The 27,966-nt window shown below is 38.6% G+C and overlaps 1 protein-coding gene across 1 annotated transcript; it reads right to left on the bottom strand.

The window, feature by feature from the left end:
* mpzl1l (myelin protein zero-like 1 like) lies at positions 1-27,439 on the bottom strand. Its single transcript, XM_085289784.1, has 6 exons — positions 27,274-27,439; positions 20,587-20,768; positions 16,099-16,309; positions 13,081-13,210; positions 9,070-9,175; positions 1-5,142 (listed from the first exon to the last, which is right to left on the bottom strand). The coding sequence occupies exons 1-6, from the start codon at positions 27,344-27,346 to the stop codon at positions 5,047-5,049; spliced, it is 798 nt and encodes a 265-aa protein (XP_085145910.1). The 5' UTR covers positions 27,347-27,439; the 3' UTR covers positions 1-5,046.
* Between the last annotated feature and the right edge of the window lie 527 nt (positions 27,440-27,966).

Below are 27,966 nucleotides of genomic sequence, written 5' to 3'. Positions count from 1 at the left end.
TAGTTGGCCAGGAATAAGTTTTATATAAAATTTGAACAGTGGATACAGAGGCGATATTATGTGTATAAAAAAATACATACAATAAAAGGAAAATAAATGAATCTTATTTCTATTTTGAGCAGATGTTCAAGTTAGCTGATGAAATGTAAAAGGCACTAAATGTACAACATTCCAGTTTTAAAGACGGTAAACAAACAGAGGCCAAAGTCATTCAGAGACGAATGAAAATAACAATAATAATAATAATAATCATCACAGGGCATTTTGTTGTCTTTGTTATGCCAGACATAGTGCAGATTTTACAACATAACATACCAAACGATTCTCAAATAACACACAACTATTTACCATCGATAAACACCGAGCACGCACTTTAAGACCCGCGTCCAATCAGAACACCAAACGCCGCCACCGCGCGAGCTCCGTCACATCGGAAATCTTTCATAATTTATAGTTTACATCACGATTTCTACAACGGCACTAAACACTGCAACGAGTCACAATTAGGAGCAAAGCGACCAGCAGCTGACGGTTTGTACACGGATGTTTCGTTTTGGTTTGGAATGCATGCTGCAAACAAGAGTGTTTTTAAAAAACAACCCAAAAACGAAAAAAGGAAACAGAGAGGAAAAGATGGAAGACATCGCGGTGCTTGCTGGCTGTGATGTCACAACCACAGTTGGGTCAAAGCGGCCAAAGCCTGGTTTTCTTCAGCCTGAAGTTGGTTATGACCCATTAAGTTTTACTGCTGTGTCAGAGGATTTCACAAATTTGGGATAAATATACAAAACATGTGAGTAATTTCCCTTTTATGTGTCAGCGCAGACACGGAAACATCTGAAGAGGTCTAACAAACACTTCCTTCCTTGTGGAAACCCTCTTTCACCACAGTTGTCAAATCTGTCCTGAAAACACAGGCTTGGTTGTCGGCCTGAGTTAGGCTGTTTTTACCCTGGGGTTTCCCCGGTAACTAACCAGACTACTTCACTAGTTTTCAAAAGTCAAAGAAAACATTCACAATTAGGCACAAATCTAACAGATGAAGTTAAATCCAGTCCACACAATTGTATGTACATTTTCAACAGCCTTTTAAAATTATTTATCACATTCCAAAGGGCAGACAAGCCGACAACCAGTCAGTAACCCCTGGTAATCACTGGTCAATAGGGAAAAATAGGTAATCTCCAACTGGCTGTTCATTGGCTGTGGGTGGTGGCAGAAAGCCACATGGCGCTGCACCAAAAACCTCACAGGTTGCTGTGGTCAACGGTAGCCTGCACAGAAAACACCAAACTCTCTACACATGCTCGACAAGTACGCGCCAAGTGGTGCAGAAGCTGACGAGCGCAACGGAAACTGAAAACGGAGAAAGCTCACCTTCAAAGTAAAAGTTGTGCCTTACTTTTCAAAAGTAAAGCACAACTTTTACTTTGAAGACAAACACTAGTTGCACTAATACTTAGTGAGCGTTACAGGCAAGTTGGTGTCTTCCATGCAATCTAATAGCACCCAAAGCAATCAGCTGTGGTGCAGCACCTGGCAACCACTCTCCAACCAGTTGGGGAATATAAATTTTTACAAGTCAGGTTCTATGTGACTGAGTGTGATTAATCATCGTCAGTACCGGCAGCCTTCCTTGCAGGTCCACGTTTCTGCAGAGCCTCTTATTTTCTACATCAAAGCGCCGCCTTTACCCTGATTAAACGACAGTTACACTGACAGGAAACATTTCTTCTCCATTTCCAATAAATGAACTTTATTTACTGGCCCCAGCAGGTCAATAAAGTTGGGTTTCTCTTACACGTTTTAGTCTCAGGCGTTTGATGAGCTTTACAGCCTTGCTGATAAATTTCTGTCTTTGCAAAAAGACAGAGGAGATACAGACCCTTCATCAGTATAAAATGAAAAGTATCGTACTTGAGTAACTCCTCTGGATCTCAACATCTAAAGGAGGCTTGAAGGATTTAGGCTTTAAGAGCAAATGTGAAGCCTACCCAAACTATTCTGCAGGATACCTCTGCACCAAACAAACATGGACTTAAAGGCTTTTTTAATCAAGCCACATTTATTAGTGTTTTCTGCTCAGACTGTTGGCTGAAGAAACTTAAGCCGGAGCCCTTTAAACCGGCTGGTGTTGCGACACTTCTTGCAGGCGCTCTATGCACATGTCAGAGTGTCTGGTGACAAATAATTAAGACTTAAGTAAGAAAAACAAAGCATGCCACCAACTTTCTCGAGCAAACCGCTTCCATTCTCAGGAAAGACATCCACAGCCATACCACACTGGAATGAGTTACAGTATAACAGCACTATATCTTACACGAGGAGCAAGAAATATATACAAACACTGGTCAGCATGGAGTTTTACTGCATTTGGAATCACAAGACGAAGCTGAAGGAATCAAGATGGCAACACAAATATTCGCGTTAACAAAAACCAAAGAAATTACAACATAAATTTGGCTTTTTGGAAGAAAACAAAAGTTTTGGAATGTATTTAAAGCATCTGAAATCGGAAAGTGTTGGCATTAGATATTTGGCCCATTAGTTTGACAAAGAGCTTTATATTATGCATAAATAAGAAAAAGAGGACGGATAGTCTCATAATAATGTGTGTTATGTTAGTAAATTGCATGCAAATGTGTGTATTGTTGCACAAAATAACATCGCCCAGTTTTCATAGGAAGGAGATCTTTCACCTCAATTGAACCTAACATGCATATTTCAACATAAAGAAATAAACTGCCCATGGCTCTTTAATAAAAACAAAGAAATCGCATAAATCTACCTGGGTTGCATTGTCCATGTGTTTATATGTACGCAAACTGGGACAATGAAAAATTAAAAAAAAAAGTGACAGCAACTGAAACTTAAACGTACGGAATTTTCCACTGAGGTGAAAATCTAAATGCGGCGTCTTTACCGGTACCACAACGACATGCCGGGAGTTTACAGAGAAGTGAAGCATTCACAGTAACACCAACGTCAGACGGCTGCTTCTGCTCTTAAAAATTAAATAAACCAGCCGAGCAGTACCAAAGTTATTCTTTAGATGTCATTATATCTGCATGCAAAGTTACCGAAGGCGGTGTAAAAAAACAAAACAAAACAAACAAACAAAAAAATTCTACATCTACATCACTCGCCTCTACAGAACAACATCACTATGGATGAGCCAGACGATGGAGAGGGAGCCGTGGCTTCGGCAGACTGTTGCACCAGCTGTTAGCGAAGTCGATGATATGAAGGCAGACAGACAGACGTTACAGTACAGGTTGAGTCCGCTTTAAGGGTCACCGCTCACTCACACTACAGGACGTCTAAACTTCCACCAGGAGAAAAAAATGTTGCCGTTTCAGTCAGAAGTTATTCTTCTGCTGTTAAAGATTTAATCCTTTTACTCAAAGTAGTGTTTTTCCTTTTTAATTTGACTGGGTTTGAGTTCAGACAACACATATTACCCCTAATTACTTTCTAATCTGAGATGACACATTGCACAAACTTTGGTCATTTTATCTCATGCAGTGCGGCATAACTGACAAAAACTGACGCTGTGCATTACCAGCACTATGCTGGGAGACATATTTACTCTTTATCATAGAAACAATATCGGTAAATGTACTTTCTTTTTTGTTCCCCTGGGATGATCATTGTGTTAACTATCAGGACTGAGCAGCTTGAAGTTTCACATTTTGTAAAATTTGTGCTTTAATTCTACAAATTACGTTCTTTTTAATATTCCAGTGATCACTGAATGCAGGGGTTCTTTCCTCGTTTAGATGGGAGTTTAAAAAAGTATGAAATTTGTCCAAAAGCGCTGCACAAGCTGTTCTCTGTGAACAGAAGTTACAAATTTTATCTGAAGGAGTGAGTCATAGTGTGTCATACACACAACTTCAGTTGACTCCACGTGTTTACTTTTTTTTCTACCCTGGAAATTACAAGCACCTCCTTCTCAGTGCCATCATCGTCTCAGGTGTAGAAAGATTTTATGACTCTATAATCATGTAATGTGACACAGTGGCCCATCAGAACAGGAAAAACTTGCCCAGTCTGAACTCTGACTTGTTGATGAACCAATCGGGTTTTCAGGATGACAGAGACGCGCAGAGATCAGAAGCCCGTAAACAAAGGAGAATAAAACGGTGGAGCGTCTGCCCGGCTCATTAATGGGACTTTTAACACTGAGCACACACTTGGACCACACTACATCTCTTTACATTGATCTAAATGCGGCACAGTTTGGATCAGACAAGAGCACAGGTGCAACTTTGTGACAACTACAGTCTGCCGTTTCTAACAAAAAAATGTAACTTGAGGTTTTGACGTTGGTAGATTTTCTTTGATCTTTACTGATGTTGCTGTTTGTACAGTTTCAGACCAGTCTCACCGGCCAATAAAAAGCACCAAAGTTTCGGCAGAAGTGATCAATGAATGAGAAGGCGATGTAAGACAAACAGTGAGAGTATCGTTCAAATATCTGCTTTATAACGTCTCTTCTCTCTGGAAGAAACAGTTTAACGCACCAATGTTTTTTGTTTCGCTTCGTTTTATTAAACGGGGCTCACTCGGTTCAGGTGTGAGCATCTTAAGTAGGACTGTTGAGTTGGTGCAACAGCCTGCTAAACCTTTAATGGGGGGGGGCACAAAGCTACAAGAACAAAAACAAAACAAACAAATAATACTTGGAATGATAACCGAAGGCTTTCTCGTTTTTATGTGTGCCCCTGGTTTTTTTTGGAGAACAGTTTTGGTGTAACGGAGTGGTGGAACATCGACTTTGAGTGTTTTCATAGCTTTTTTTTCTCTTTTGTTTTTACAACAAAGCACATGGAGACATTACTTTATCGTATAATATCATCATGCTTTCAGAGGACAAAATTTTAAAGAGAGAGAGAGAGAGAGAGAGAGAGAGAGAAACTGCACCACTTGTGTCCCTGTTGAGATATCCCCACCCTTCCCAAGAGCAGCTGATAGAGAGGTCTCATATTTTACTGGATTTTTGTTTACTTTTTTTTTTTCCTTTATTTGGTCCCCGGTTCCTCTTCAGTTTTTACGAATGTCAGCATAGACCACGGGCTCCATCTTATGGAAGGAGTTTTTGCTGCCTGAGTGATCCAACTGGGCGTATATCACCGGGCCCTGGAGGACAAATGAGATGCAGAGCAGGAAAGAAACACAGTCAGCCAATGACACAAGTAGATACAGAAAGAAGCAAATAATAAACGGCAACCTTTATATCACTTTACGCACATGGGTGATTAAAGAAGCCCAAAGTCAGAAACCTAGGTGGTTTTTCTTTGTTTGTTTGTTTGTTTTTTTAAATGGAGCTTCTGACTGGGAGACAACAGCTTCTTATAGTTTGACTTAATTAGTGCTTAGCTGTGGAGATGTAAGGGCAACACATACACACAGATAAAAAGGCTTAGATAATTAGTCCATATTTGGATAATTACTTAGCAATTACAGGGCCTCTGAAAAGTGGCTTACATTAGTTTTTTTCCACATTTCCTTCCCACTCCTATTAACAGCTTTGGCACTGGTTATACAGTAATAATGATAATAGTAACATTACACTGCCAAAATATGGAGTGTCACTCGATATACAAGTATTTAACATGTGTCTCACAAAGACAGGAAGAGGAACTCTTTAGCACCTCATGTTTTGATACCTGTATTCGGTTGATAGGCTTTAGCTGTGATACAATAGTTTCCAAACTTCTGGGATAGATGCTGAATATTTTATCTCATCTTACTGCATTTAAGATGATTTTAAGGGGCAAGCTACAGCTGGCCGTGGTAATCGTTCAGACTTGCCGTGATTGAGATTTAGAGCCTTGGGTGCTTCCTAAAGAGAAGCGTGACCAATACACCACAAAAGTGCAGGACTGCCACGGGATCATCACTGCACGCAGACTATACAGTACAGTAGGGCTGGGCCATATTATACCATTCACGGTAATACCGGTATAATGTTAGGCAACGATAGGAAAATGAAATATCGCGATAGAATGGGAGTAAAACGCGCATGCGCAGTGCCTTTGTTTTCATACGCACATGGCCGATTGTTGAGTGAAACAGATGAACCAGAATTGGTTTGTAAAAATGGTGCAACTTCCGTGATGTGGAACTGGTTTGGTGTTTGTCCGTCAGATACACGACAAAGCACATTTTTTTGCAGAACATGCAAGCGGCCGTTGTTATTGTCATATTTGTCGGACTAAGATGCTCTTAAATCTGGGAGTAATCTGGGTCCTAAACTCCATATGCTTCAGGTCAAACAACACTGCAGCATCACTTAGAGTTAAAAACTGTCTAAATTCTTTCATCTTTAATAAAACGATCAGCATTGCTGCTTTACCAGGTGTAACTATAAAGTTTAACTTCCAGGCATCCATGAAAACAAAAGTTATTACATTTAACGGAGTTAGAAGTTAGCAGGAAGCTAGCGGAAGTTAGCTCGCTAGTTTCGCTAGTTACCTAAGCATGATATAGCATGTTCTGACTGAGAGATTTCTGAAAAAAATCAAACGTGCAGCTCTGCTATCACTTCCAACATAAATGAAGACAGGAAACTAAACAGCAGCGACGTTTGCAGGGTTACTGAAGTTGGGCTAGCTGGTATATAATGATGTGCTACGTGATCGCTAGCGACACAGCTATGTTAGCATAACATAAACAGTGAAGCTGGAGGACGAACACTAACACTTTTCCACTTATAAAAGTTAACGTGAAGGTTCTTCATGGTTAGAGACAAATGCAATCGCATGGCAGGATGCTGTAAACGGACCAAACTTCAGTCAGGAGAACAACTGAGATAATCCATCCACAATACGAGGTTAGTCATTAATATACTGCAACAACATGGGAATAGAGCAGCTGCCAGAGAATTCAACATTAATGAATCAATGGTACAGAAGTGGAGGAAGCAAGAAGAATGAGTTTAATAAAGTTTGATTTATCTGACTGCTTTGTTTCGCTTAATGTGCCTTATAATCCCGTGCACCTTATGGTCCGAAAAATGCGTACTGCACACTGCAGTTTAATGTTGCAAAGCACCTCTTTTTAACTTCAGTGGATATTATACATGGTTATGCTCAGGATATGTCAGCCCATTTCTACTGGAAATGCCTTTTGGTTAAACTTTCAGCAAGGAATTTGCATTTGCACTGTTACATTTTTATAAAGCTTTAATGTACATAAAAACCAGCTTCTTGTTTAAGTGAAAATAAATGGAAGGTTGTCTTTTTGCGCTAGTAATGTTGTGGAGTTGTATTTTGTCTCGCATCAATTATATCGTCGGTTATATCGTTATCGCAAATTTTCAAATATATATCGTGATAAATATTTTTGGCCATATCGCCCTGCTCTACAGTACAGTGTAGTGAGAGTGTGACAGCCGTGACTACAGCCGCAGAGACAGCTGTGTCATCCCGTGGGTGCAGTCATAATTACAGTGACAGCGTCTTTCAGTGAGAAAGCTGGTGAACCAGCTCCTCTGTTTCTCTTTCTAAATATAAATGGTGCAGACCGGTGCCCGCGCAGCCGCAAGTTGGGAACGTGTGCTGCACAATACACGATACTGTATCATAAAAACGGCTCTGCACGGGTCACAGGAAATGCAAACGTTATTGTGAGGGTTAAAAAAAGTACTGCAAAGTAGAGCAAAAGTTATCAAAACATCAATTTAAAGGGAAAAACCCCCAAAACAAAGCCAAAAACACCCCACGCTTTAAGAGACTCGAAAACTGAACAGCAGTCCCATGTCTGTGTGGGATAGTCTAGTCTTCTTTTTAAAATAAAAATAAAAATAAAAAATAATAATAACAAACATAACTATTACTGAGAAAATAAGGGGTTTTTTTGGACAGTAAACCTAAAATTGTTGAGTGTTGGTTGGCTGATCAGGATAAAACCGATGACATGCTGGCCTTAAGACGAATGTAAAAGTTGTGCTTGACACTGATTTTTCTAATATTACTTATTATCATGGATAAGTGATTTTGATGAAAGGAGATTTCACATTTAAATATAGCAGAAACTAAAAAAAATTTCCGCCTTCATGTATTATTTAGAGGAAACACTTCACTAAAAACAATAAATAGTCAAAATCTGCCCTAAGATTAAAAATAAATAAATAAATTCTCACTGTGACCACTGGGTGGGGGACTCTATAGTCTGTAAATAACTGTCCTTCACCTTTTTTCCATTTTATCTACATTTTTCAGTTTTTGTTAAATTATTCTGACGCCTTTCACTCGCACTTTAGAAATCAAATCCAATTTGTTGTTTTGTTTCATTTCAAGCAAAATTCACTCGCAGGTTTGAAGATTGGTTCTGCTCTCTGTCGTATTAAGACAGCCCACTGAAGATTTCTCAGGGTGAGTTGACTGTTTGATTTGCTAAAACAGATCAATTATTCAGCTGATAAATCAGAGAAATATCAATAAAGGGAGAACACACATGAGAAAATTTCAGTCTATTAGCTAAACACAAGAAATGCAACACCTGATAAATAACTGTTCATGTCTAAAAAAGTAAACTAACAATAGCATTTGGGGCAATCGTGGCTCAAGAGTTGGGAGTTCGCCTTGTAATCGGAAGGTTGCCGGTTCGAGCCCCGGCTCAGACAGTCTCGGTCGTTGTGTCCTTGGGCAAGACACTTCACCCGTTGCCTACTGGTGATGGCCAGAAGGGCCGATGGTGCGATATGGCAGCCTCGCTTCTGTCAGTCTGCCCCAGGGCAGCTGTGGCTATAACTGTAGCTTGCCTCCACCAGCAGTGTGTGAATGTGAGAGTGAATGAATAGTGGTATTGTAAAGCGCTTTGAGGGTCCCTTTTTTAGGTTGTTTTTTTGGCCAAACAATAAAAAACATGAATGGAAACAACTGAAAATAAGATTACATACCAAATAAAATTCATATAAAATCAGAACTAAATATTACGGACGGATAAAAAGTTTTTTTCAGTTGTATTTGGATACGTTGTCCACATAAATGTGACCACCTTCCAGTAAAACAGAGGCAGCCACTGGTTTTTTGCTCCTTCCCTTCGTCCCCCAACTCATACCTGTAGCGGACCCGAGGGACTGGTAGATCTGGAGCCCTCCACTCTGGACTCCACCTTCTTTCGAGGCTGCGGAGCCTGAGAGTTCACGCTTTCCAAGGACGTACAGCTAGTTTAGGTGTAACGGAGTCGAGCAATCATTGGTGCACAGTCAAAGTGAGACGAACACAAATAATGGACAAGACAAAAACAAAATCATGAGACATGAGAACATGAGAACATGAAATGCTGCAGCTGAGCGCCGACTGGAGGTGCACCGATGGGATTTAGACCATATCAGATTGGTGGGTGTGCAATTTTGGAAGCACATTTGCAATCAAATAAAATCCAAATTAAGATATTTTGATGAATATTTTTATGACTGATTCTTTAGCACAAAGGTTACAGTTTATAATTTTGTACTTAATTCATAGTGTAATATAATTTAGCTTCTTTAATTTTATAGATAAACCTTATCTCCATCTCCACCCATAACAGTTTAGCTGTTTTAGTTTTATCTGTGTGATAGTTGCATTTTTTCCCTTTTTGGTTTTGAAATTTTTTTACAACAACAACAAGGTAATAATTGTGGCTCAGTCACACTAGTATGAAAAAAAACAGGACTGAAAATTTGACTACAAAAATATTCATAGTTGCTTAGTGATTGCGTTGAACCAGCTGCAAGCAGTTGGAACAATTACAGTCGCAAGCCAACTGCACAGCTCATCTGTAGGAGAACTGGTCTCCAAACAATTGTGATCAGACTCAAACGGACTGCAGTTGCTTTCAAGCAGATTAGCAAAGGTTTGCAAATTACTGTCATCTAATTTATAAATGCAGACCGCTTGCCAACCCATCGCAATCAAGCAAAGTAAGTTTGCACTGATGAGTCCAACTAGTGTCTTTGCAAATCTCTTTCCAGGAGGTCAACGAGACTGCAAGTTCACTGCACACAGCTGCAATAATTTGGGTCACTGCACGTCTCCGACCAGTTTTCCCCAGTGTGACCATGTGGGAGATCTTATATTACATTATCATTTGTAATATGTGGTTTATAATCTGAATGTGAAGCCTGGTGATTTCTCTGATACTGAATTTATTCCACTTGAGGGCTTACGGATTAGGTTCTTGGCTCAATAAAATTAATTTTTTATTTAACTAATTAAAACTGTTTTCTAGAAATCTGAAGGTCTGTGCTTTGGCTCTAGAAAACTGTACAAATATGTACTATTTTCCAACATTCAACACTAAAACTACCAGTATTGCTGAATGTAATGTAATGAGCAGGGCAACAAATATAGCCACTGATTCAACTGTTTTAATATGTAGAGCAGAAGTACAACAATGGAAATTAACCCAATAAGGTTTATTAACATTGTTTATCTTACTGTACCGCATCTGAATTACTTGATTTAGAGTATATACTCATCTAAATTATGGATAAATATTAGTAATTAATAATACTTTTACAAAAAGTTAGTGCAAACATATAACATAACCAGTCATTAGATGCTCTTCTATTGTAATGATATCTTAATTAATGACAGTTAATCACATAAAAGCAAAGACTGATTGATCAGTTAATACATCAACAAAAGATTATAAATCTAAATGTTTATACTAAGTTTTATTATTTCTTCCTCAGTATGAAGAGAAAACCAAATATTTTTGATTTTAATCAGTAGCTCAAGCAAACCTCTCAACAAATATTCAATTTAAATTTTATTTTATAACATATAGAACAGACAAAACAATAAAATGCCAATCCGTTTGTGCTTGAATCAATGCTTATTTGATCCAATTTAATTTCTCAGTCTAAGGGTTGTAAATCTTAAGTCAAGCAGCCAATCAGTGCAACTCTAGTAAAGGCAACAGGGGAGAGAGGCAGTTTACCTGAAAATAACAACATGAATGCTAAATGAACAATGAGAGGCCAAAATTTCAGCCCATTAAGATGACTGAACACTGCCCAAAAATAAATAAATAAAAATCTGTAAATACTGTTGTCAAATAAACATGTTTCATGAGGGGGGAAAAAGCTGACGATGGGTTAGTCTCACTGAAGCAGATGAGAAAGACACCGTTTAGTTTTGTATGTTAGTGGCAAACGATGGATAAAAGTTCTACACTTTAACATTAAGCTGTTCTAAAGACAGTAAATCTGCCTAAAAGAGACATTGACTGTAACCAGGTTACTTAATTACATATAAATGCATTAAACGACAATGTCTAGATTAAATGGCAACAAGCTCAACATGCTTGTAGAAGGTGTTGCTGTGAAGTTAGTGGTGTTAATACAATTTAATGGAGGGGAAAAAAAATGACTGGCACCAGTGAAAACAGCCACCCCACAGATCCCTGTTAGCTCAGCTCACAGGCTCAACCCACTCAGCAGCCAAGCAGAAGGTGCCAGATTTTTCTTTCTTACTCAGTCAGAAGCAAGTGCTGGTGCCTGAAGTAGAACTGTTTCCACACAAAGCATTAGCACTGGCATGGCTCCACAAATTTCAAGGTTGAGCACAAAACTATCAACAAGAAATTTGCAGCTGCATTGACAACCTTTAGTGTTCAAACCTTTTAAAAATGTGGGCCAATTCTCAAAAGACAGGGCCTCTCATTGACACCTTCCTGGTGGACAAGAGGGACATCTCTCAGATTTGTGGCTCTTTTGTTTATACCTCAGATGAAGAAAGAGTTTCTATGGCATGCGAGGTAGACGTGGTCAAAAATACCTCAGGCATGCAAAGTCTGGAGTGGACACTTTTTAAAAAACAAACGTGTTAATAATTAGTACCCACCAAACACCAGATACTGTAAAGTGTTAGAGCTATACAGAGGGTCTAACGGGGAAAAAAACCAACCTCTCAAGTGAAATATTACTGAAAACAAAACAATGATTCAGGAAACCAGTATCATCTGTTTAACTTACCTTTCATTTTAACAGCATCAAGTATTATTTTTACATCAGTATAATGAATACATAATGTGAGCATTAAACATCAAACAAATCAGGTAAAGTTACTATCAACAGACACAAATAACCAAAGAAAACAACCCAATTATAATTCAGTTATAATTCAGTCAGTCAGTGGGGGTATTTTTCTGTATTCACAGGAGATTAACGTTAACATATTCTCGTTGCTAGCTATCAATTAAAATACCACTTGCTGTTTATCATTATTGTTACAGGATGTGCGGATGAAGCACTTACTTTATGGATTTAAAACATCTCATACAGCTGTAGATATAAAGGATTTTACAGGTGAAACCACTGTCTGCGGCACACAAGACAAAATATTCTCAAATCTTTTAGAAATGTTAAACTTTAATACTGTCTAAACTGTATTTATGAACACCTGCAGACCCTGCATGGATCTGGGTTCATAACGGTAAATAAATAACTAAACAACACACAAAATTCACTATTAACTACTTTCTGTAGAAAACTGATAAAAGTAATTGCAGTAACTGAGTCACATTGAGAACGAAATTAATTTTACTGAAAAAAAAAAATCTTAGTAGAGTTGGCGAGTCAGAAAAATGTACATCATTATCACGTGTGCATCGCTCACACAAGATCAATATTTCATACTTAAATATAATGATAGTGTCACACTTATAGTGAAACTACTAGTACAGATATAAAGGTGTAAATCATATAATTGTAGTATTCAGTATTTACCAACTTCAAAAACTTTATTGCTCTTTATGATGTATCTTTATATTTTTATATCTATAATATAAATATGGAGCTTAAAGCTGCTAAGAACAAAAATAAATAAACTAACAAGAGTTTGACTGCGACTATGTCTGGATATATATGAGTGCATCACCAAATAGTTGTTTTATCACGTGTACATATGTGTTACATTTATTAAATGTGCGTTCAGCTTATAATTGCATAACGTTGGCGTTGAGAGTGAAGCTACTTTTAGGTTCTGAATATAGTTTTTAAACTTTTGAAAATTTTGCAGCTTCACTGTAGTTGAGGTCATCGGTAATCTGGAACAGCGTAAAGTTGAACGGCTCACTTACCCTTCGTAATCATGGCGGTTGTGAAGTACCCTCATGACAATGCAGGCCGCCACAGCAATCAGCACAAGCACCAATAAAGCACCACAAACTCCTGCAACTATAAGCGTGGTGTTGTTCTGCGAATAAGACTCTGGGGAAAAACAAACAAACAAACAAACAAACAAAAAAAACACACACAATGAAGAACATTCAGGATCAGTCCACCCATCCATGATATTCCAGACATTCCCAGCCACACCTAACATTTCATCCTGGGGGATTCTGAGGCTTTCTCAGGGCATCTCACTAGCGGGTACTGGGTCTACCCCAGGGTCTCCTCCCAGTTGGGCATGCTTGGGAGGCACCCAGGAGCCATCCTAACCAAATACCCGAAACATCTCAACTGGCTTCTTTCGACGCGCAGGGCCAACAGCTCTGCGGGACCGTGCAAAAGTCTTGAGTCAACTAACAGACTATTTTGTAATGTTTTAAAGTGGTCCAGAGTTTCCAAAAATGTTGGACTAATTACTCACAGATTATGACAAAACTGCCCAACATTGTGAAATGTACGGATATTACACACGCAAACACAACAAAAGAGTTTCATCTTACTTAGTTTGATAATGGATTTCAGAATGTCCTCCAAACTAAAACAAATTAGACTTCATGTGAAAGACCCACATCACCCAGTCACTGTAAATAAAGCTACGCTACTATAAATAAAACACTTTTAAACCCCATTCCTGGAAATTAACATCACAGATGGGAGTGGTGCTTAAACCTGAGTATCCAGTAGTATTAAAAGCTGGAACCACACTAAGGCAGCTCTTTGTTAGAGCCAAAGCGTGTGAAGATAAACAGAATTGTGCGAATAATAATTTCAAAGTAAAAAGTAGATTTCAGAATACAAAAATAAGATTGTGAGCACAAGGCTGACTCGGTTCCTTCATCATGTATAAATACAGTTATGCTACCATAAATAAAGCACAAAACTTGAACCCCCAGGCCTGGAAACCAAGAACACAGCTGGGCGTATCACTGAAAGCTGAGCAACAAAAGCTGGAACAATACCAAGGCAGCTCATTGTGAGAGCCAAAAGAAACTGCGGCTAAAACATAGTCGAGTACAACACACATGCTCTATTTAGACTCTTTATTGCTTCCTAGATACAGATGTTTGGTACAAAGAAAAACCTCAACCTGCGAAAAGGTGCAGCCACATGTAAAGCAGACAAGCCATCACATGCACATGTGGTCTTCAGCTGAGTGAACACAAACAGTGGTTGTGCAGTGATTTGCCATATGTGCTTGAATAGCTTGCATTTATTAGTCTTTTCTCATTAACTGATGATATTTGATGTGTTTATTTTGTACCTTTAATGAATTTCACCTTTAACTGATCAAATGGAGTCATTTATTACCTCAGCTATGTATGTAAATGTACCGTTGTGATCATTTTAATCATAAAAATGTACGTCTGATCTACTTCTCCTACAACTTTTTATAGTTTCCTTTATTTTCCTTTTGTTTTTCTTTTACAGGATTTGGCCCATTGATGTGCCAAAGATAATGGAAAATTGTATATGCAACATTAAAGGCTTTTATTTTAGTGCAATTTTCCACCTCAGATTACTACAATGTGAACCCTGGCTGACAGACCTAGTCACAACAAGATTCAGAGATATGCTGAGGTACATGCAGTTTATTAGACAGAGCAGACAATCAGGCCGTGGACCTGTTGCTGCTTTTGGGGCTATATGGATAATGTTTGTTGCCCAGTTACCCAAATACTATCTCTCTGGCAGGGAACAGAGTGGTCACACCCACTCGGTGATGAAATCACAGTTCTTGTGGTCAAAATTCTGTGATTTGAGCAGTCCATAAAAGGCGCAATGCACTCTAGAGGCTAAAATACTCCTGGTGTGATTTAAAGTTGCGTGAAGGGCCTCAAAAACCTGGTGAATTATGGGGTAAAGCCAGAAAATGATTGCATTTTTCATTCCTGATTGGCAATTGCAACTTTACAAATCAGTTTGATCAGGAATATGAGAGAGAATAACACAAATATCTGTCGAGGGACATAGTGAACGGGTTTAGTCCATCACTCACACAGCATATAAAAACAGTATGTGTGTGCCCCTTTTTGCAATGCACAAAAATGCCAATGCAAGTGGAAACCTGCTCTCACGAAAGACCAAAGGTAACGTCCTTTTCCTGTAACAGGATGGCATCAATAAATCTCTAACGAGCTTGTCGCCAAACATTGTTTCTCCGTTGTTGTTTTTTTTAATTAATCATAACTTTACCCACATCTAATATGAACACACAACACTGTAACATAATGCTCAATTGTAACGTGTAATAAGGGATTTTTTTATGGCATGCGAGGGAATAAATGTGAGCCCATAAGAAAAAAGAAAAGCATTTTTGCAGCTAAATACGTCACTGTGTGCTGTTTAGTGCCAGCAGGCAGAGTAGCACTTTTATTCTTGACAGTCTTTCATTTATCTTTTGAATTTGGGCGATATGGATCTAATGTTTACAGATGCCTAACAGGAGATTCAAAGAAAGTTTGCAGTTAATCTGGTTTGAACTGCAAGTAGTACAAAAGCATGTCGCAACAGCATTCCTAGATAAACCATTAAGTAGTCCAGGATTTAACTTGTTACAGGTGGTGCAATCGACACACTGTGGTTAAGATGGCCACGATCCAGTCCATCATGTTTGATTGGCTAGTGAAAAAGAAAAGTCCCCTCTTTGCCTGGAAACACAAGCGATAGTGCGCAGAGGCTCACACTGTGCTACACTGTGTTTTCTCGCCATCCAATCAGCATGTGTGTGAGCAGAGCCCTGCTGAGTGGGTGAAAACAACTGACGAGTGTCTGTTCAAGGCCGCAGAGTAGCAGGAGGCATTTAGAAAGACATCTTTCCCAGCCACACTAACTCAACCTGTCACTGATTTTTCTTTTTATTAATTTTCTACATTTCCAACATTTAACTCTGGTGCATTAATTTCAATGTAAATCTGACAAAAACTCACCTTTCAGCACGACCCTGAGCTCGGTTCGAGCCTGCGTCCCCATCACATCTGGGGGGTTCTTCACGTCACAGAAAAACGTGCCGTTGTCGCTGAAATAAGTTGGGCTCAGCTGTATCGAGACGTCCCTCTTGTTGATGTCCCCGATAAACTGCACGCGGTCTTTGAACTCCTCTGACCCTGGGAATCCTCTCCCACTTGTAAAGTAGAAAATCTACAAAAAGGAAGGAAATGCTGGTGAAAATGTACTCATGTATAAATGGGGACATCTCCGACCCCTGAAGGTTCTCATCTAGATCAGCCGTGTTCTCTAGCAACCACCGAGCAACGGGCTAAAATGACCTGATTTTATTGATCAAACAATCCCACATTTTTCTCCCCTCAATGCGATTAAATGTACTTGTTTTCGAATAGCAAAAACAGACCAAGCAATACTGTAACATGGACTTTTACTATTAAATAAAATGTATAAAAGTACAGTAATGCTAGATTAAGTAAAAGAACAGACATGTAGACAAAATGCAATAAAGTGTACAATAATTAAAAACCAAAAAACAAATCTCCAGGTACTAAAAACAATAATAATACATTCTTTTGACAATTACTTGAACAAAAATCTCTAATATTTACTGCTTTCTTACCATCGTTTTATATTTGTACTCTATTTGTATTTATTAAAATTATAATTTTTATTCTTTTTTTGTCCTTTTATTTTTTGTATTGGGTTTTACTCATCGTCCAGCACTTTGGTCAACATCTAAGGTGTTCATATGTGCTAAATAAAATGACTTTTTTTGGACACTGCAGACACTGCAGCAATATTGTTCTTATATTTGACATAGATAAATTAATAGATAATTTCCATAATTTAGTAAACAAAGAGGTCAAACAAACTGGTTTCCTGGCTGTGACTATTATTCCTGTATACTGGAACAACAGCTGCCATAAGACACCTACACACTGAACAGTCTTCACTGCAGCCACACTGTGCTACGTGGAACTGACAGGACATCAAGCATCATGTATGTGAATTGTATGATGATACTGAACTTACTGAACCTATTGCTGCTGCTACTACGATTATAACATAGACGGGAGTTTTTCCTCTGTCATTTGTTTCTCTGGTCTTTGGCCTTGGCTCAGTCACGATGACATGACACATCATACAAAAACAAGGCTTTTTTTGCCACAACTCAACTAGATTTTCTTCTTTACTGCAATCCCAAATTTTGTTTTGCAGTTTTCCTTTTCTTTATTATGGCTGAGGTTTTTTCTTTACCTTCAAAAATTAACACAACAATAAATAAATAAAGAATTCTCTCAAGTTGATGTCAGATAATTTGATTCTTTTGTAGAAAAACAGACAGAACTTGAAGTGGCTTTCATATTGTTGTCAAACTATAAAGGATTAAATATGCTAACAATTATTCAGTTTTATTAGTAATAATTAAAGCAGTAAACCAGTTTCATTCTTGTAGTTCTATAAACATAAATGCAACAAAAAATAGCATTAATGTAATTAAAATCCAACATTAAACTACTAAATAACTTGTAATGTAATTATTTGTACCAATCAGTAATGGTGAAAGCTGTGTTACTGTAGCTGTAGCTTCAATTTGTCTTGCAGCTCATTTCAGATTTTTTAAGGGTTAGTAATGCAACATTAGACAGTACTGATTGACAACTTCTTCTCTGGATGGAAGTCGATGATTAAAGGCTCTCCTTTGTAGTCAAAATGAAAGCAAGAAAATGATCATGTTATCCCAGCAATTTTGTTTTTATAAATCACCGAAAGCCAAAACTAATGTAGCCTAATTAAATTTAAAATCTTATTGGTTGACGCCCTGGACCGTTTCCTGCATGTCCCCTTTGTTTTCCTAGCTGCTCACTAATGTCAAGTTTGGGTCTCAAGCCAACTTTGAACCTCTTTCACTGCACAATGTCTTAAACAAAAGGAGGGAACACCTCAAACCTGTCTAGGCAGCTCAAAGACGGCCCTGCAGATGTTTACAGGGAAAGTAGGTCACTCTTGATTAGTTTTTTTTTGTACTGAAATGCGTAGAATTTGAAACGCATGCACCAACTACAAATTTTTGGTATCCTGCCATCTCTAATGACAACAGTTGCTTAGTATGTTGGACAATTTTGACATTTGGATTAGAGCTGGGTGATAGAACATAACGATATGTATCGCGATATAACTTTTACTCGATAGAGAAATTAAGCTATCGCGATAGACCTCGCCGCTCTTGTCCTCTTGAAGAAAGAAAAAAAAAAAAAAAAAGGTCAGCCGATCCAAATTCAGTAGCGCAGAGCCGAACCAATCACAGCCGCAGCGTCACGTCACGTGACTTGTTACGTACAGCACAAGTGCCAAGCCGCACGTGTGTTTGTTTGGGAAGCAGCCAGCGGGTAATGGAGGAAATGAGTGTGCCGACTAGAAAAATCAACCGAGCGTGACCGAAGAGAAAACAGATGATGGTTCCAATGCCGGAGAGATTGTCGAACGGAAGAGCCATAGAGGTTCCGTAGTTTGAAGGTATTTCGGCTATTTCAAGAAACAGAGTAGCGTGCACTGTAAATTGTGCCGAAAGCAAGTCTGGAAATACAATAAACTGGTGCATGCGTCACACTGTGCGCCACGTTATTGTTTCGGTGAAATGAATTTCTACAATACTGTTAATTCTACTCTCTGCAGTGTTTAAATGCTTACATATACACACAGTTACTGTCCCTCCACACATACGACTCGGTTCTGCTTCTATGCCCCAGCTTTGTTTACTTTTTCCCACCGAGGCTTCTAGACTTCTGATTGGCCAACATTTCTGCACGGTTAGAAATCTAGCTCCACCTGCTGCTTTGGCATGTTCATAGCAGCGTTTTCCTTCATTTCTGCCTTTATGTGTGGACGGGATTATTTTTTAAAACGAAAACGGAAAATCTCCGTTTTCAAAAATACCCGTGTACGTGTGGACGTAGCCTCAGTCTCTGACTGGAAGCGCTAATTCGTCATTCGGCTTTTGTCAGACTAAAGTAACTGTTAAAACAGTTTGAAAAGCTCAGCTATACAACAAGGAGAGATTGAGAATTTCCTTTTAGTTCTCAGTTTATTTGATATTGACAAAAGTTAGTCAGTTTTGTCTGTTCTTCTGTAAAACAAACTAAGATTTATTTTTAGAATTAATATTTTGTTTCTAAGTGGAATTGACAATTTAGTCTGTTTTGTTTGTTCTATTTTGAAACTTAAACGCTTTAGCGGCTGCCTTTTGTGTAGTTTGCAATATTTGCCTTTATTTATCTGAAAAAGTCTCATGTTCCTTAAGTACATCTACCCTGTTGAATTTATTATGGGAAATAAATATTTAAAAACAAGCTGCTGATTATTTCACATTTTACTTGTGAGCAACGGCACATTTAAATCTTACAAATATAGTTATTTGGCTCATATCGTGATAGATATCGTTATCGCCTGAAATGAAAAAAAAACATATCGTGATATGAAAAAATCTCATATCGCCCAGCTCTAATTTGGATTAATCACAGAATATCTGAGGTACTAGAAAGACCTTTTTTTTTTTTCAACATTACTGCTGCACAGCCTTTTTCCTTCACTGAGCAGCTTTCCCTTATCTTAGCTTTTTGGTGTTTTTTTTGGACAAGCATCATTTCTGTAGGAAGAGAAGTATTTATTCTGCAAATGATGGGTCTGAAACGTCAGAGAGATTGATGTTTTAAGATACACAGCTCGATGTTACAACATGCTCCAAGTGTAGACTGCGTGTATGTGTTCTGCCATGACTGCTCTGCAAATTAAAGGCCCTTCAGCTATGTCATTATATATGCATGAGTCAGATCACAGCAGACAGACAGGCCCCGCCCAGCCTGACTGGACTGTAAACAAAACTCCTTTGTAGATAGGACATGATCCACACAAACATCCCTCTTTCTTTTCTTTTTTTTTAGCTGCTTAAGAGTTTTAGAGGAATATACACTAATAAGTTCAAGCTACTCACCACAAGTCAATTCTCAGCAGTAACAAATAACACTGTAGGAAAAATATGTAGCTGAAAACTAAAGTCTACAAAGAGATTTAAGTCGACAAAGTGCTATAAGAACTAAAGAGAAAAATGAAAGCATACCACGGGATCCAATTACGATGCTCAAGCAAGATAGCAGCAGAACATAAACAGATGAAAGCAAACGGAAAAATTAGATAAAAACAAATATGTAGATATGTAAAGACAGTACATGGAGAAAGTATAACTGTACCTGATATATTTTTAGAAAAGAAAAAAAAAAAAAAAAAAAAAAGGCTGGCGCTTAAACTGAAAGCCTACTGAAACCAAATCATAACAATGTGCTCTCACCCATCCCTCAGGGAACAGCCGAATCCGTTCTTCTTGTGTCACGACAGATAAAACAATCGCAGGAAAACATCCTTAAAAACTGTGGGAAATCTTCCCAGAGCTGACACAACCAGCGGGGACTTACCACGTATGGAGATTTGTAGTACTGACTGTCGGGATGACTCGACTGAAAGTTCCAGGTCACCGTGGTGGCCGAGCTGACCACTTCGCTGGACCTAAAGGTGCATCGAAGAATCCCCGTGGTACCGTTCTGTACTATCACCTCAGGATCAGCGTGTATCTCGATCGCAGACGTGGGTCTTGTGACTGTTTGTGAACACAAAACAACAAGTGTAAGCACACAAAGCAGCAAGGGTTCGGGGTTAAACCAACACCACGGCCAGCAGGTATACAATCCAGAAAGGCTATTGGTTTATTTTGTAGTTAGTCTTCCAAGATCCCAAAATGGTTTTTAGTTAGTTTTAATTATTTTTTTTTCATAAGTAATTTTTAGGTTTAGTTTTAGTTAACTATAATAGCCTTGTTAATCATCAGTTAATAATCGGAAGCTTGGTGCAGTCCCACAGTATTAATAAAAAGGGACAAAATCTGTCTTGCTCATTGTCAGGAACTTCTTTGTTGACGCTTTTCTTTTTCTTCTTTTCTCGTTTCTTCAGTTTCTCCAGATCTTTCTTAGCGAGTTCGATAATGTTAGCAGTCTCCTTCTCGGGGGCCAGAAGAGTGGAGGAAAAGGAGCTGGACCCTCCATAGAACGACTGACGGTTGGAGGCACGGGACAGATTCTTCCTCAAATTCTCACTGATAGCCTCGCTCTCCAGGAGTTTTGCCCGAAGGTCTTCAATCTCTTTAATGTAACTCTGAATCATGTTTCCAATTTCCTCTGTGCCTCCTTCACCTGCACGAGTTAGTGTGGTCAATGCACCTTAGAATTACATCATATTTTTTTAGTTTTTAGGTTAGGAACTCCGTAACTGTCGTTTGCAGAAAGCATCCTTTATTAAGGTAAACAAAACAAGAGGCATTTTTCATCATTCACCAGCAACATTATAGAGCAGCAGTACTGCTAAAACTATCCCAGGGTTTTTTTAATCATTATTATTCTTATTCTCGTTACCATCTGCATCAGTAATTTTAATCCTCTGTTTGCTTTTCCTGTCATTTGGAGTCCAGCTAGGGAGTGCTCAGCTGAGTCAAGCATTTTAGTTTTCTCATCCTCTGCGGCCTGGTTTTACTCCAATGGTGTTTTTGCCTCAAGTAGTGAATTAAGTGTTGTTACCACTTCTAGCAGGGAATGTTTTCTTTCACAGTTTGTAAAATATTTTGCTTTGTTTGAAGTTGTTAAAATAACTTCTTTGACATCATGACACATATATATGTAAAAACTTAGATTGGTATTAGCACAGATGGCACCATTGATCAAACAGGGCGGACAACTTCGTCAGCCAAACGTCTGTATCAGTCAATATTCTTAAATTCTTAAACCTGAATTAAACTGTGCTGAGCTGAAGGGTTTGGGTTTTTTTAAAATTAAGATTTCTTTTGCTTCCCCCAACACAAAGGGCACAACACATACACATAAGAAAAAGAAACATGTGTCCCTATTAAATTTTAATTTCACTGAATTAAAATATTCAAGTGTCCCTAATTAAAAAGATTTTGTCCAAACCCTGCAGTGGTAGTAACGATTACTGTGAGCATGCCCCAAAATCATAAATTACGGTCTAACCCATTCATGCCACTGATCTTTGAACCCTTCTAAACTTCCTCACGCTTGTCCTGTAGAGCTGGACGTTGTTTTAGTACTTCTTGCTTGCTCTTAGCTGGCCTCTGTGTGGGAAAACACATGTGTATGAGTCAGAGCACTAAATAAACAACTGAAGTGAGGTCACAGGCAGCGAGACAAGCCTGACACAGATTTTAGTCCGTGTCAGGCTAAAATCTGACGTGGAGGTATCTTATCCAGCCACCTGTAAGATTACTCAAACTATTTTAATGTAACCGGAAAAACAGACGGATGGTTTTACAGCTCTGCTCATTTATCCAGAATCCTCAATTCCCATATTTATGGCTGCATCAAAGGCAACTTGGTGTTTGATGTTGTGCATAATGTAAAGAGAGACGTACAACTGAGCAACACGGGCTTTCTCTGCTCAGAAACAACCTAAAAGGTATCACAATGGTGATTATCAGCAGTCTCTGCTAAACCAGGCTTCCTGCTTCAGGCGCTGTCACAAGAGTCACATGACTCTCGTGACAGAGCCTGCTTCATTTAGACATTATCAAAGGAACAAAGATAAAGATATAAGACAAAGACATATAAAGAATATTTTTTAAACTGTAAAACGCAGCACTGAAGCTGCAAATAAAGAGACTGAAGTTTCAGACTTTTAGCCAAAAACATCCTACAAAAAGACTGATTAATTTTCAGAGATTTTCTGGTGTAAACGTAGGTCCGCGAGACTTTGCCGAGTATTCTTTTGCAAGGTTTTTCCACAGTTGTAACATCTCTAAGCTCTTGTACTGGAATACAATAAAAACCAACACAATCGTACACTTGTGTCTTCAACCTAGCTGCAGTGGCCGCAGCGTAACACAGCACATTAACCCCCCCTAAAAAAAAAAAAAAAAAAAAAAAAAAAAAAAAAGGTGCAATGCCAGCTCCAAAAGGTATAACCAACCAGCAGGTGAGTGGTTGGTATGCAGACTTGTCTGCAAACACTCGCCAAGAATACCCTCTGAGACATAGTGAAACTACATGGCAAGAAGTTCCATCTTTTGAAATGACTACGGCAATAAGGCACTACTTTGTTTTTGTTTTTCTGGTTTTTTAAGTCAGTGTTCACCATTTCCGGCTTTGGATTGCACTTTCTCAAGTCATACTAGCGCTCGGCTAGTAGCTGACGAATATTTGCACACAAGTTGATGACTTGCGTGTAACTCATCGACCTGTCGGTGACTGTGGCAATCTGCTAGTGACCAGGTGCAACCACAGGGAAATTTCTGTTGCAACACCTGCTTTGTGATTGATTTCAACCTCCAGCAACCAATTGCAGAACACACATTTTTCCCAAGCAAATGGTTGATTGCCAGATTATTGCCAACTGTTCTCTAGGCCGGTATGACTTCTTAGAGAGCGATGAACACAGAGCTAATGAAAGCACTTTTTATTTTGATCATAATTATTACAATGATTTAGTGAAAATGTCGCACCTGGTGCCAATTTTAAACCTAAACTGCTCAGACCAGATTAGATTATCTGTTAAATTCAAGTTAACATTGCAACCTGCATCAGATAATGTGATACTCAATCTGATTGTTCTTATAGCTGAGAAAATAGATACCCAAATGTGACCCTGACTAACTGCACAACCTTCAACACCAAATCAGAACCATTTTTTACACTATAAATTGTAGAAACAAGACTGCAGTGCAATACTGGACACATTGGAGACAAATAAATGCAACAAATGTTCTTTAAAAGGCTGTGTGATAAATGTCAAACACTGACTGCACAGCTTGATGATTAATAACCTTACCATAGCAGCTATGAGTAGGAAATGTTTGGCAGTACATTCACCTTTTTGCCACCTTGAAAGGTTTTGATAGAACTATGAATATACAAATCGAGCCACACAAGTATTAGCAAACAGAGATACGTGACTTCCACATCTTGTAATCAGAAGAGCTAGCAGGCCAAGGTATAAAAGCAACAGAGCAATAAGTAGCCTCGGCCTCTTGCAGACATTAGATCCAAGTCTCAGATTTAGACTCGGGGAAACACCGTGCTTCAAAAACAAAAGCAACTCTTAGAGCAGCATATAGTCAGCACACTGCTGAGGCAATCTCACAATAATTTATAAAACGAAAGGAAGTATTTGTCAGATGATATCTGTGATTCAAAGCAGAACACTGTTTTCCGTCTTCAAATTTCAGGAAACAGTTTTAAAAGTTGTTTTTAAGGTTGGCAAAACTGTTTGTGATTTCTGCTCTTAATCTCACTTCACAGAAACATCCTGTCCAAAATCAAATAAAGTGACTGTCAACTGCTGAGCCGGCTAATTTGCAATTTCATGCACATCCTTTCTAAAATGCCAGATCATGTTGAGCCTGTAAAAGCCGAGTGATCTAACGATGATTTAAATGTAATTTGAAGTGAAAAAAATAAACTAAACTACAGAAAAAAAAGAAAGAAAGAAAGAAAAACAGCTGGATTATGCAGAAGATAACCTGCTAGTGTTTGAGTTTAGAATTTATCTTTTTAAAAAAGGTTGCTCTCCATAATCTGCACTTCATACTTTCTGTGCTTTACCACAAGGTTCAATTTTTAGGTGGTGTAATTTTCTATTTGTGAACCTAGAACTTCTTCTTTCAGTTGTACACCAGCATTAAAGACATACTTTGACCTAGTCATCCTAAAAGCTGCCGTTTTAAACTGTTTCTGCCTTTTTAAATATTAGATGGCAGAGACATGTTCAACATTTTTCTTCACAAACCTTATTAAATCATTGTTTTATCGATTATTAACCGCTCTTTATACATTGCTTTTTCAATATAGTGTGGTCAAGCATCTTTTAAACAAACTAAATCTTAATCCTTCAGTTCTTAATAACTTCGGACCAATTTCTTAACTTTAATCACAAATTACAGAGATTCAGTTCTTTTGAAAAGCTTCACACATCTGCAGCTCACATTAACTGTGGTGTACCACAAGGTTCGATTTTAGGTCCTATGGTGTTTTCTGTTTTTATGCTTCCAGCTGGTCACTTTTATTAAGTTTCACTGCCACATTTACTTATTCTTATTACTTCTTCTTTCAATGCAACACCAACAACATTAGGATATATCCGTGAGACCTGGTGATCCTAAAACCCTAGGTGCTGTCTCAGTGATGTTAACTGTTAGATACAATCCTTCAGTTCTTCATCCTTCATCAAAAGTTTGAGAAACAGTGGTTTCAACCCACTTTAGCATTTGTGTGCCTAAATGGCAGTTTGGAGAAATTTCAATAGGGTTTTTGAGCTCTACACAGCACAGAAAAGAGGTTCCTCGAGGTAACCAAACACCTTCTTTTAAACAACATAAAAGGCCACTATATCTTTTTAGACATAAGAGCAGTTTTCAATACAACAGATTCTAGGATTTTAATAGATGGGTTGGGATCAGGGACAAACCACTTGGTTTCATTTTTATCTCTTGGGAAAAAAAAAACCCCCCAAAAAATTATCTAATAAGAATATGCAACTTATGGTACACCATAAGGTTCAATTGTAGGTCTTATGTCATTTGTCATTTATTTAGTTTTACTACACCCACATCACAGATCTAAATTCCCATGAAACCTGCTGATCATAAAAACTTGTTTTAAACTGTCTCATCATGTGAAATGTTGGACGGTGCATTTTCTTAAATCAGTTAAACCCCAAACAACATCCCTCTCAGCTCCACACTGTTTGGTCTTGTTTTCTCCAAATAAGAACTATCTTGAGAGAAAAACTGATACTTTCACATTCAGACCTGGATGAAGTATACACACTAAATTGTGGATTACAGTCAACACTTTCCTAATACATACTGTTAAAACTACTCAAATTGAATGCAAATATAATTTTTCCAATGTTCAGGATGTTAAAAATGTTTTAAAAAATTAACTACAGATAAATTAGATTAAAGTGTATGTTTTCCTTCTTAAGATGCACATTTTGAGCTGCTAAATGTATAGCACAAAACGGCTTAGCCAAAGTAATGAATGCAAGTTCGTGCTGTAGTTCACAGCTTTTTATATTACTATGCGACCAAACTGTGCGAGGGCACATATACCCTGTGCCTGAATAGATAGAGGGCCCCTGGTCATTTCAGTCCGTGCCTCTCACCAACTTGCAGGCAGCTGCAGTAACACGTAGTTACAACACGAAGCCACTATTGTGCTTCCTGCCAAAAGCAAAAAAAATAAAAAATAGTGACGCAAGTCTGGCAATCCAAAGCGAAACTTCGCGCAAAAATCATGTCCCCGCCGTTGTGATGCTACGTGTACCATTAAGTACACAGTGTTTAGTACCCAACATACTTCGTTATCTGGGTCAAAATACGGTTAGCAAACGACGAAATGAGACGTTATCGCGGGGGCTGGATGCTGTGCTAGTCCACCTGCATGCAGATTAAAAACTGTCTTAGTGTGCTGTTCGATTATGTAAATAAAATAAGAATTGATTGGTAGCTCTATTGGTAGACGACATTTCACAGGTGACACGTAAATACCGTTGAGACACACGCCTAACAAAAGCTCTATTCAGAAATCAGCGTTTAAACGGCTTTACTTTAAATTCTGGTTACATGTACGACAGCGCACACTTTTAAATATCTCCTGCCTTACTAGAACATTTAAATCAAATCGGCATGGGTCTTAAAACACCCAGGGACTCTTATTTCAGCTAAACAGCTGGTTAGCATCGCTACTTTCCACGCCTGAACCCACCTTCACCTTCCGCAGGACGACGCGGCCAGGGGCGGCAGCCACCATCCTGTGCCAATCTCCATTCAGGTTTTAGTGAATTTAACAGATTGCATTTTCTGTAACACTGTCTCTCACATACGGTGGAGTCTCTAACCCATATCCCAGTTTAAAAAAAAAAAATCCGGGCAGTGTTAAAGATAGTTTCTCGCTTACGAGGCTGAAGAAAGGCGTGTTAACTCTTAAAGGATTGGGAATAGAGGTGTAAACGCTGCTAGCCTGCTAACCTGAGATCCCACCTAAAATAATGAACTCAAACGTTTACAAATGGAAATTTAACCCAAGCGGGGCTTCAACACTCACCCAAAACAACACAAAGCGTAAATCCAGTAAATAATATACGCTTGCGAATCGTATTTGGCCATTTGGACTCCATTATGTGGTTGTAAACAGGAGTAGTTGCTCCGCTTTTTTTTTTTTCCTCCACCCTCCACTGTCCTAGTGGTTTCTTCTTTTTCGCTGCGGGTACAAACAAATATGGGTGCGGCTGCTGCTGCCCCCTATAGAACGACCAGACGAACTACACATAACTTCTACCAACAGACAGCAAACAAAAGGAGGATTTCATGAATAAAAGTGAGCGCTTTCTGCCTGAGGCTAACAGTATCAGTTATATTTTAAACCTTTTTCTCTTCAATGAAACCAAACTAAACTGAAGAACAGAGGGTGGTATATAAGGGCGGAGGGAGGGGCACACAGGGGAGTCAGGGGAGAATGAAGCTAGAAAAGGAAGTGAAAATTAAATAACAGAAGTTAAAGAAGGAAGAATGTTGCACAGAGTTCTGGGAAGAGTTTAGATGAACTCTGAAGAGTTATCAGATGACTGGGAAATTGTCAAGAAGGTATTTGGTGCATTGTCTGGAAAGAGGACGAAAGGGTAGAAGTCTTGGTGGTGGAACGAGGAAGTACAGAAAAGGATTCAGCAGGAGTATGGGCTAGTCAGAAATATGAAGAAAGCAAATAGAAGTTCTGGGAGGCTAGACGTACCGAAAAGGA

Source organism: Mchenga conophoros, linkage group LG10 (genome assembly GCF_057382185.1).
Source record: "Mchenga conophoros isolate Kocher_MC1m ecotype Shallow Benthic linkage group LG10, M_conophoros_male_GT1.1, whole genome shotgun sequence".
Taxonomy (NCBI): domain Eukaryota; kingdom Metazoa; phylum Chordata; class Actinopteri; order Cichliformes; family Cichlidae; genus Mchenga; species Mchenga conophoros.
The sequence above is the reverse complement of the archived record's forward strand: the minus strand, read 5'-3'. Positions and strand labels throughout refer to the sequence as shown.

Excerpts from the sequence above, each read along its gene's own strand:
- mpzl1l (XM_085289784.1), bottom strand. The coding sequence starts at position 27,346 with ATGGAGTCCAAATGGCCAAATACGATTCGCAAGCGTATATTATTTACT. Across the intron at positions 20,769-27,273 it reads TACGCTTTGTGTTGTTTTGG|TCACAAGACCCACGTCTGCG; the intron begins GTGAGTGTTGAA and ends GTTCACAAACAG. Across the intron at positions 9,176-13,080 it reads AACCGCCATGATTACGAAGG|CTGTACGTCCTTGGAAAGCG; the intron begins GTAAGTGAGCCG and ends CACCTAAACTAG.